General features: G+C 45.6%; 1 protein-coding gene across 3 annotated transcripts in view; it reads right to left on the bottom strand.

Moving 5' to 3' along the window:
* Positions 1–10,130, bottom strand: part of SEPHS1 (selenophosphate synthetase 1) — a 23,466-nt gene extending 13,336 nt beyond the window's left edge. For all 3 annotated transcript variants that reach the window (XM_021718076.1, XM_021718077.1, XM_008069072.2), the window contains exons 1-4: positions 9,750–10,130; positions 4,254–4,357; positions 2,154–2,261; positions 510–664 (exon numbers count right to left, since the gene is read on the bottom strand). In XM_021718076.1, the coding sequence (XP_021573751.1) occupies positions 510–664; positions 2,154–2,261; positions 4,254–4,357; positions 9,750–9,942 (560 nt within the window). In that variant the 5' untranslated portion in view covers positions 9,943–10,130. The remainder of the gene's footprint in view (positions 1–509; positions 665–2,153; positions 2,262–4,253; positions 4,358–9,749) is intronic.
* Between the last annotated feature and the right edge of the window lie 1,587 nt (positions 10,131–11,717).

Raw genomic sequence — 11,717 nt, 5'->3', positions numbered from 1 at the left:
CTCACCATGTTGCCCAGGCTGGTCTCAAACCTGTGGGCTCAGGCAATCCTCTCGCCTCAGCCTCCCAAAGTGCTGGGATTACAGGCTTGAGCTACCATGCCGGCTGTTAACGTGAAATTTTATGTGAATTATACTTAAAATTAAAAAAATCGAAAATGTCTTAAGAACAGGATTGATGCACTGATACATGCTATAAAACAGATGACCCTTAAAAATATGATGCTAATATTACACTAAGTGAAAGGCTCAGAATAGGGGCAAAGAGGTGGAAAGTAACAGGTAAGGAGAGCAGGGTTCCTTGTGGGAGTGATGACAAGGTTCTAACATCAACTCTGGTGGTGGTTGTACAGCTGTGTGAATATACCCAAAATCATGAATCATACACTTTAAATAAGTGAATTACACAGTATCTGAATTAAACCTCTATATATTCATTTCTAAGAAGAGAGAGAGAGGGGAGAAAGAGAATGAGAAACAGGCCACATGAAACAAAACAAAAATCAACTTACATAATGAATTCATTGGGCTGGCAGACAGTCGTAGCGACTCCTCCCAAAACAATCCAAGGATTTAACACTGTTTGGCCACCCGTTACAGACGTTCCTGCTTCCTCTGCTGCATCTTTGAAACCCTGTATAATCAGGGGCATCACTTTATCCCTTTCCTATGGTTTAAAAAAACACAAATAAAAAGTCAAATAATTACATTCAAAACCCAGAAAAGAGGATTCTACGCTCGTAGTTATAAAAAGGATCATAAAATCCTTGAAGGTGCTGGGTGCAGTGGTTCAAGCCTGTAGTCCCAGCACTTTGGGACGCCAAGGCAGGAGGAGTGCGTGAGCCCAGGCATTCGAGGCACCTAAGCAACTTGGCGAGACCTCGACTCTACAATAAATCAAAAATATTAGCTGGGCATGACAGTATGCGCCTATAGTTCCAGCTACTTACAAGGCTGAGGCAGAAGGATCGCCTGAGCCTAGCAGTAGAGGCAGTGGTGGCTGTGAGCCTGCCACTGCACTCTAGCCTGGGCAACAGAGTGAGACTGACTTAAAAAAAAAAAATCCTTGAAGGTTAACAGGTTGGGCAGGGTGTAACAGAAATCAGGGAATATGGTATATGGCAACCCTTTTATTCAACGCTGGAAAGTGTTCTAGGTAACAGCATAAATGAAACCCAGATAACACTGAGTGTGACCCAGTCCATAGGACTGGCTCCAATGTCTAATGACTGTTAGCAGTCATCAAAAAAGGAGCTATAGCTCAGCACTCTGGAAGGCAGAGGCGAGAGGACTGTCTGAGCCCAAGGGTTCAAGACCAGACCAGGCAACTTGGCGAGACTTCATTTCTACAATAAATCAAAAAATTAGCCAGGTGTGATGACGCACAACTGTAGTTCCAGCGACTTGGGAGGCTGAGGCGAAGGATCACCTGAGCCCAGCAGGTCCAGGCTGTGGTAGCCGCGCTCCTCAGCATCCCGAGACAAGCTTACCACACACAATGACCCTGGCCTGGAGCAAGCTGCCATTCTCCCCAGGAGTGCAAAAACTGGCCGGAGGCACCCACACAGCCCTTGCTGAGTCCGGCACACATGCCAGGGCAGAAAAGGGCCCAATGTAAGACCAGGCAAACAGCTGGGGTTTTTTGGGGGACAAAAACAAATACCTGTCAAATATAATCTAAGTGGGAATTCAACTCTGGTGCAAAGAGCAGGTTTGGGCAGCCAGGACACACAACGCCAGGTGATAACACAGAGGCATGAGCACACGATGGCCCCAGGTCCCATCACTGTCTACACCAGCGACACCCCAGCCACCAGGAGAGAGGGTCCCTGGCCCTCTAAGTGCCGTGTATCCCGGATCTGTAAGGCTGTGCCCGATCTACCGAGGCACTACTACTATGGCTGAAACTTCAGTAAAACGCAAATGCCTTGGCTTCAGTCTTCGGGGAAGAGAGAAAGGGAGCAGGTGGTAGAAATGAGAAGATGAATAGGCCAGACTCTCTCATTTTAATTTACTGATAACTGCCAAAAAGTGGAGCGCCGGAAGGAGCACGGGAAGCCATATGGCCCAGGCTCCTCACTTTCCAGATGGGAAACGAAGGCTAAGCGAGTCCAGAGATGCCACACAGACCAGGAGCAGCTGGGCCTCCTACTTACCCTGTCGGTCATTTTATTACTGACTCCAAGGAGCATCAGCATATTGTCACATTCTGTGACCCCCATTGCGTAGAGGTCACTGAGGACATTGGCACATGCTATCCTGCCCTGGGAAGAGAGGAGACATGTAAGAAAGGACAACTGGACTTTCCATCTGTAGAAACAAAGAGCGAGCCATGGAGAGAGCGGCCTCCAGGGGAACCCAGGGCTTTCCAGGAATGGCAGCTACTGGGGTGTGGGCCTCAGCTTCTCCCATTTGCAGACCAGCTACCTTTCCTCAGTCACGGAACACTAGGCCATTCTCCTTTCCTCACACATTCCTGTTACCATCTCTTCAAAGAATTTTTAAGTTCTTTCCCATTGTGAATAAATATTAGGAGAAGTCTGCAGTTTACTGAGGAGCGGGTGCAGGGGGGTGGGTGATGACAGGAGAAGCGGTTAAAACCCACGGACACCTGGGAAGAGGCGTCGTGGAACAAGAGTCTGAAAACAACCGTCGAAGAGCAGGCATGGGAGCAGCCACTCATACCAGATTCTAGAAAACATCGGTCTTAGCAATTACAGAGGAGGAGGGCTTTGTACATTTGGATTGAGAAATGTTTGCAGCTTCTTTTCGAGGCTATAGGAGATGACAAGGAAAATCATCTTGTTTGAGAAATAAAAAATAAGTAACAAGCATCCAGGGCTGAAGTCATACAGTTTTTTAAAGAAAAAGAAAGCAGTTTCCAGTAAACGATATCATTTTATTAGGAACTTTACGTTACAATTCCACCAAAATGGAGCAGTGAAGACTTTTGAATTGCCACTGAAGATTTTTAAAGTTAAGTTGCCATTATCTAAATCATTACTTTTTAAAGATGTAAAGAGAAAATGACAATTTATTTCTTTTGACTTAAGGATAATCAAACTCCAAAGCATCACCATCTTCGATGCTGTTTAATTGCTTGTTTTTTTTTATGAATTCCCGGTAGGTCAGAACCGCAGCTCAATAACTTTCCATGGACGCACTTCCCACATCACCAAGCCAGGTGACGAGACCGACAGGCAGTGTGCAGCTGGAGGTGCCAATCCTGGTCAGGGTGGCGGTGGTGTCCCGCCCCTTCTGCTCTGGGCACTCTCATTTTAGGAGATGCCCAAACAAGGGTGTGTTCTGGTTCCAGCCATCTCTGCCACCTGGGCAGGTGGGACTTGGGTGTGGCTTAACTGCCCCGTCTCAAGGGTATTGCTCTACAGGAGAGAGCAGATGGACGTGTAGTGGGAACATGGGTTTCCAAGAACCTGTTTACTTGCCACTGGCACCAGAGAGGGGAACAACTCCAGTCTGGCTACCGCACGGCGAAGTCCTGATGTGTACAGCTTGACCCCAGTGTCCTTGTCACACTGGAAGGACACCTGGCATTTTATCACAAATGATATCCTCCCCATCTCTTCACTGGCTGCTCTTGGCTGGTAGGGCAGTGAGGTGAGAGGCTGGGTAGATCAGAGGGTGATCAAAGGTGGATCACTGGCTGCAACCGTGCAATGACCAAGTGGGATATGCCTCTCAACAGCACACGGTGAGCAGCTAGGAACTGCAGCTCAGGGATCAGACTCTTGCTGTGCACAATGGCGGGTGGGTGTGCGGGTGGCTGGGGGCAGTTAACCTGATACTGGAATTAATGTTCAAGAAGTCGAACTGTGAAGAGGCGCTAAGCTCCTCGATTTGTAAGGAAACCGTTAGGCCCAGTCCTACTACAGAGGATAACATCTCTAACCTAACACGCAGGCGTGGTGGTGTGTACAGAAGTCAAAGAAGGAAAGGAACAGGAAAGAAACAAAACTGCTCCTGCAGGCACACCCTGCCAGGCAAGGCTTTACTATGTGCAGACACGTTCTCAGGTGCAACAGCAGCACAGGAGTCCCTGCTTCCACCCCGAGGGCTTTCTGCACTGAGCCACCAGAGCAGGGGACAGGCCAGATGCAGCGACTGTGGGGGCGGGGTAATGAGGATAGGACAGAAACAAAGCCAAGAAGCCCACAGACATGGATACAAAACCCAGCCCCAACCCAGACCAAACAGATAAGCAGTTCCACTATAAATCCACCTCAGGGCACACTTACCATCATGTAAGGGTCGTCGACAATGGGATAAATGTAGTCCGTGGTCTGAACCAAGGAGAGCCCCCCGTGCCTCAGAGGAATGACACAAGTATCCATTCCAATGCCTGTGAAGATGGAAGTCGTCAGCACCCCAAATAAAGGGACAGCCATTTCGCTTTCCACCAGTCGTGCTCCGAGCAGGAAGTGCTCTGTACACACTAAGAAAACTGCATGTGGCCACGAAGCATGTGCTTCCCATAAGACGCGCAACCGAGAGAATGCAGAACATAACCAGCTTAAGACAAAACAGGAATAGACATGTTAGTCATCAAGACGCAACTTCAATACGGTGCCATTATAAAACTGTAATGATGCCTTGGAAAAAAATTCTTTTTTACTGTATTATTTTACTGTATTACCGCCTCATGCGACCAGCACCACATAGATTTTCTTTATGATGAGAAAGCCCAACTGGAACTTGGGTTATTTTATGTTTAGTTCTCTGAGTACATCTTGAGATATTATTCTGTTTTCCCAACAGAAGATTTGTAAAATATTTTACATTAAACATGCTATTATTTTTACATTTTAGTGAAAAATGAAAATCACACACACACATGAAAAAGACAAAGCAAGGTCAGCGACTCCCCACTTCCAATCAAGCACATAATCCATTTGTTTGATAGGTTCCCAAAATCCCTTTTAAAGAGGAAATCTTGAAGTTTCATGTTATTCCCCTAGTGAAAGTATCTAAACTCCATCTTTACTAATAATAGGAACAGGAACTGGCCTTAGGTTTCCCTTCTGTCCATTAAGAAGAAAATTACTAAATAAGTATGAGATAAATACTTCAATTCAGTAAAAACTGTTTTTAAATATTTAGAAAGTGGAACTCGTGGACTAATTAGAAAAATCCCCTTTTCCTAAAGTCAGTTTTGAAGTAGCCACAATCAGCTACCTAGGCTGCACTTAAGACTCACCAGTGATGCAGACATTTCCCACATTCAGACTGACGTTCCCACCCACTAGGCCGAACAGAGGGCTGCCCTACACCCCTGCCTCTTAAAAGGCAATTGTGTCCCTTGGGACGTATGGGGAAGTGGTTCCAGGGCCCCCAGGGGACATCAAAATCCAGGGATGCTCAAGTTCCTACTATGAAATGCTGCAGTATTTGCATATTACCTACACACAACCTCTTGCTTACTTTAAGTCATCTCTAGGTTACTTATAATATCTAGGACAAGGTAAATTATAAATACGTAAATAGTTGTTATACTGTATGGTTTAGGGAATAATGACGTGAAAACAAGTCTGTACATGTCAGATGCAACCATCCATTCTTTTCCCTGAATAATTTCAGTCCGCAGTAGGTTGAATCATGGGTGAGGACCCCTTGGACGTGGAGGGCCAACTGTACTCCCACTTTGCAGTTCAACAACCGAAGACAGGGAAAACACGTGGATTAAGTACAAAGGAAGCAAGCCATGTGCTTGAATCTGCCCTGTAAATTCAGAATTTCAAATGAAACAAGAATAAACAACATCCAAATTACATTAAAAACGACCTTCCATATCTTACATACTGAGAACTGCTGGGAAACCACTACCTTGCAGCAGGCCTAAGGCAGGTCAGGTGAGGACGACACTTCGCCCTTCCAGATGCAAAAATGACATTAAGTTGAATAAAAAGCCAGAGACTGTAAAGACAGACTGATGTTTTACAAAACTAGATGGCAGAGCAGAAACTCTTGGTGGAAGCAGCAGCTAGGGAATGGAGAATTTAATTTCAGAATGGCAGCTCTCACCAATCCGAGGCAATGGAACACAGTGGTCAGTTTTCATTTGTCAGACAAGACTGTGTGCGACAATTCATCTACATAGCCCACGCGCACAGCCCCTCAGAAACTCATCCCACAATATAAGGGATAATACCACATTTTAACTCAATGGATTCTCCCTAAATTGATAATCCCAACAATTGGTTATTCTGAGCACATTACTATTTAGCTTAGAAGACAGTGAAATATAGTTTTCAGTTCCCGTTTAAACTATAAGACTATTGAAAGAGACACTAAAAAACAGTTGCTGAATATTAGCTTTAAATGTTCCTAATTTGAATAATCCTTTCGATTTTTTTTTTTTGAGTCAGGTATCTCTCACCCAGGCTGGAGTGCAGTGGCATGATTACCATGATCACAGCAGCCTTGACCTCCTGGGCTCAGGCAATCTTCCACCTCAGCATCTTGAGTAGCTGAGACGACAGGCATGTGCCGCCATGCTCAGCTAACTTTTTTGAGTTTTTGTAGAGACCAGGTCTCGCTATGTTGTCCAGCCTGGCCTCGAACTCCTGGACTCAAGTAATCCTCCTGCCTCAGAGCTCCCCAAATGCTGTGATTACAGGCATGAGCCACAGCACTCAGTCTTACATTTGATTTAAATATATTTGATTTGTAAAGTACTTTATTTCTAAACCTAGCAGGTTCTTTCATTAGCGTTAACTAGTAACTCTTGAGCCTGTTCCTATGCCTAAAATGCAATATACATGATCCCTAATTTGTCTCATACCCGTGACACCTCCATCTACCAGAACAGGGCCTGGTGCTGTTCAACGCGGTAGCCACTAGCCATGGGGGGTGGCTGAGCGCTTGAAATGTGGCTATTCCAAACCTGGAGGTGCTGTAAGTATGAAACAGACACCAGACTGTCAACAGTACCAAAAACCCCAGCATCTCATCGGTAACATTTTATGTGTTTACAAGGTATTTTTTATACATTGAATTAAATAAAATATATTAGAATCAATTTCACCTGATTCTTTTTTTTTTAAATGTGACTACTAGAACATTTAGAGTCACATATGTGGCTTGCGTTGTATTTCTTTTGGACAGCACTGGTCTACAGTGATCGGTTTAGAAATCAACCACCAAGTCTCAAGGACTGAGAAGTTTATGTGTCACCCTTAGGAGGCAGTGGGGAATTCTTGAAGGTTTTTAATCAAGGCTGATACCCTCCACAAAGAAAAATGAAAAATATCAGCCTGAGCAACATAGCAAGCCTCCGCCTCTGCAAAAAATGCAAAAAATTAGCCAGGCGTGGCAACATGCATCTACAGTCCCAGCTACTAGGGAGGAGGTGGAAGGATAGCCTGAGCCCAGGAGGTTGAGGTTGCAGTGAGGCATGATTGTGCCACAGCACTCCAGCCAAATCAACAGAGTGAGACACTGTCTCAAAATAAAATAAAAAAAAAAAAGAAAAATATCCCAAGTCATTATGCCACGTCACCACCACCAGTAGCAGCAATCAATACTTGACAGCTTTTTATTAATTTTTTTTAAAGAGATAGAGTCTCATTCTGAGCCCCAGGCTGGAATACAGTGGCAGACTGCAGCCACCAACTCTTGGGCTCAAAGGACCCTAGCATCTTGGCCTCCCAAGAAACTAGGACTACAGGCGCATACCACTGGGACTGGCTAATTTTTTAATCTTTTGTAGAGGCAGGGTCTGACTAAGTTGTCCGGGCTGGAGTGCAGTGGTGTGACCACAGCTCACTGTAGCCTCAAACTCCTGGGCTCAAGCCCTTGATAGCTCCTGAGTACCAGGCAACAGATGTATCAGGCTCTAAGACAGTTTTTGTTTTTTTAAACACTTCTTTAGTTAGAATTCATCTAGTAAGTGTGTGTACATTTAAAAGCTGTTTCTGCTCATCCTTCAATTAAAACCATCTTAGAATCCAGGAAATATAATATTTAGTTATAAAAAAATTAAAAGCAGATAAACATACATATGTGTATACATATACATAGGTACACATATACACGCACAGACACACGTGTGTATTATGCATATGGTTACAGGTACACACAGCACACGTACCCAGAAAATTTCTGGTATAACCATCTCAGTAGGTATTATCATCCCATTTTACGGGCTAGGAAACTGAAGCTCAGGATGTGCATAAAATAACATCAGTGGCTAGTAAGTGACTATGCCAGGGGATGTCATAAATAGGAATTATTACTTTAACCACAAGGATTTTTTTCATCTGTTTTTTTTGAGCATTACGTGGCTTATTTTCCCTGACAGTTACCTAAGAGCTTCCTCAGTGTATTCTCATTTCTTGACAAGTCAGCCGACCATCAGCTAGACGAGAGGAACCGCTTGCACACTGAACTCAGGGGAGCCTGGAGCGTAAGTTTTCCTCCTTCCCAACCAAGCGTCTCTGCCTGTATATCCACCTTCTCTATCAGGGAAGAACGGAGCACCCCAGGCTCAACACTAGTGTGGCAAGACAGGACTTACAGCAAAATAACAGGTAAAAATAAGCGAAGTGAAAACCTTACGGAAGAAAGATCAAGTGACACTTAACGGCAGAACAGCCAAACCTTCAAAATACACATCCAACACTCACAAGGCAAGGTGACCATGGTCGCGGTCGTACACTGAATAAAGCACACAATAAACACTAATAAACAATAGCCCAAGAGCCTAGATTTTCTTCCTGAGCCCTGGGTTTGGGAAAAAAGAAACCACTAATGACATCAGGAATTCAGTAAAGGGAAAAACACTGCCCTCAACTCCAGGTGACATCCTGGAGTCAGCACAGATGGCCTCCTCCTGTGTGTGGGCAGTCCAGCCCCTCCCCGCTCCCTTCCCCATGAGTTTCCAAGGACACACACCACAGAGCAGAGAATCCCAATTCCCTCCGGACCTAGCCACTGCTCTCCAAGTACTGCGCACGAAGACTTTCCTAGGGCAAGAAAGGGAATGTGAGCAGTTCAGGATCATTTAGGAAAAGAGCATAAAGGGTTTCTGCCTAATCTTCAGCTAAGCAGAAAATTCAATTTAACTTTTAAAAATGCTTTTACTGCAATATAATTATCTCAACTGCACACTCCGTAGTTTAAAAACCGTTAAGTGTACACGTCTTTTCAAAACTTCCTCCGAGTTACAACATAATATAGTTACCATTGGGTTGCTCTTTGAATCCTTCTTACAAAAAAATTTTTTAAATGAAAAGGGGGCTGGACACAGTGGCTCACACTTGTAATCCCAGTATTTTGAGAGGCTGAGGTGATAGGATTTGAGTTTGAGATCAGCCTGGGCAACATAGCGAGACCTACTCTCAACAACAACAACAAAAAAATTAGCCAGGGTGGTGGCGTGCACCTGTAGTTCCAGCTACTCCAGAGGCTGAGGGGATCATGCCACTGCACTCCAGCCTGGGTGACAGCGTGAGACCCTGACAGAAAGGAAGGAAGGAAGGAAGGAGGGAGACAGAGAGGGAGGGAGGGAGGGAGGGAAGGAAGGAAGGAGGGAAGGAAGGTAGGTACTGCATACACCGTTCTGGTGATGGCTACACTAAAAGCCCAGACTTCACCACTAGATAATATATCCATTAACAAAACTACACTTGTATCCCCCTAGTGTATAAAAATAAAAACAAAAGACAACATGAGAGAAGTCTGGTTTGACTCACTGACCGGACCGCAGGCTCTCAAAGAAACAATGGTGTACATACCAAGCCTTGGCATAACGGCTCCCAGGAACTGCTCATCTTCTTGGAAGTGGTTCTCTTGTAAAGATTCCAGCAATTTCTGCAGGACATCTTGGGGCACTTTGCAGCCTGTGCCCTTCAGTTCAGTGAATCTGGTTAGCCGGAAGCTCTTGTCCAATTCGTAACTTTCGGGGTTAAAGGACTCCCGCGTAGACATGGTTCTGGGGCCCACTCCTCACAGCTCAGCCCCGCCCCTCCCTCTCGGGGTGGCTGGGCTCTTCCTGTACCCACCTAGGGATCAACAAAACCCAGATGGTGAGCATTCCTGAGGGTCCTTGTCAATAATCCAGTGACTACAGGGCAGTGAAAAGCACAAGTGCCCAGGGCTGAAGCCACCAAGAGCACCAACGTGAGACCACCAGTGTTTATCACAGACATCCATGGAATAAGATCTGGCATCTGGAGTGCCGCTGTAACTATGGCAAGAGGGCCAGCAGGTGCACATGACAGCATGCCACCTTGGACGTTAAGTCCCAAAAGCTCTTCTAGGGGATGCCGCGCTGGAACAGTACCACCGAGGGTCACTTCGTCATCAACCAGGAAGCGCTACGGCTTAGAAAGTAGAGCTAAGGTGACCTTCATGGAAAACCTTTTGCTCTCTCATATAGAAAAATGAAACGCCTAATAAAAACCTAGTGGGAAAGGGCATTAATGCAAAAGCCCTGGATGAAATTCCCCGTGATGCTAAATCCCAATTTTAGAAAAACCTGTTTCCTCCTCTAAGCCAGAAGTATACAGTACTACCCAAAACTCATAGGAGGCCTCTCTAAGGCACTCAACTTAAAAACCAGAATGGTGTTTAACACAGCAAGGTTTGTGCTCTTCCAGAGAACGCTTGGAAAGTTCTCGGACGCTGTGCTATTTCCTAGAAAGCAAACATCCCGCCCAACAAACTAGTACACACATCACTGACAAAATACGCTACTGCTCACTACCATTTAATTGCAGAACTAAAAACAATAAGTTAAGCCAAACTAAATCACTATTATTTATGGCGCTGGGTACCGCGGTAAGTTTTTGGAACAAGCCCTTGTAGTTTTTTAGCCTTTGGGGCTAAAGCAAAAACAACATGTGCTCCTAGGGTTTACAAACCTCCAGATTGATACTTTATTGGGCATAGAATTACAGACACCCCAAGTTTTAGGGTCAGTTTCCCCTATAAAATTTATGATTAAGAGCATAATTCCCATTTATAGAGTTTTCCAACCCCTGGGAAGCACATCGCTCATTTAAAACAAATCTCACAAAGCCCGGGTTTGGGCAGAAGTCCAAAGTGTCGTTACAAAAACATGTTTGGGATGAGCAGTGATTTCTCAGTGGGAAACCGACCGGCGGCACAGGAGTCAGTAAACCTCCCGACAAGATTCCAGAAAGAAGCGGCCCAGAAGGAGCAGGCGCAGGAGGCCAGTGGCTGAGATGGGAAGGCTGAAGCCATCTTAGTTAGGGAAGAAGTTTGAATGCCGCTCGGACTTGGAAGGAGTTGGAACAAAAACAACAAAGTCTTTTCCTCACAGCATGCCTTGCCTGGAACACCGCCTCGCCCCTACCAGGAAAAAATAAAACCTTTCCTGCGTCCAGCGACCTCCCTGCGCACCACCCTCAAAATAAGATGGGGAGGAGGCCTTGGGGGGTCTAACTTCCTTTTAAAACGATGATTTCCCACGATCTCTAAAGGGGGAGGGAAAAAATAAGTTGAAGACACCTTGAATCAGGAAGGCGCTCCGCTCGTTTAAAAATTCCAAGTGGCACGAGGGACACAGATCCCAGGCTCGCAGCCCACCCCGTCCTTGAAAAGAACTAAATTCTTACATTTTTGGAGGGAATGGAAGGTGGGGGGGGGGGCGGGGGGGGCGGCCTGGGGGAAATTCAGGGTCAAGGCAAGAAAGAGGGGTCAGTCTGCATCATAAGAGCCGGCCAGCCTCGGACCCGGAG

This window comes from Carlito syrichta, unplaced genomic scaffold (genome assembly GCF_000164805.1).
Source record: "Carlito syrichta isolate Samal-C Ts95f unplaced genomic scaffold, Tarsius_syrichta-2.0.1 Scaffold311803, whole genome shotgun sequence".
NCBI classification, from domain to species: domain Eukaryota; kingdom Metazoa; phylum Chordata; class Mammalia; order Primates; family Tarsiidae; genus Carlito; species Carlito syrichta.
The sequence above is the reverse complement of the archived record's forward strand: the minus strand, read 5'-3'. Positions and strand labels throughout refer to the sequence as shown.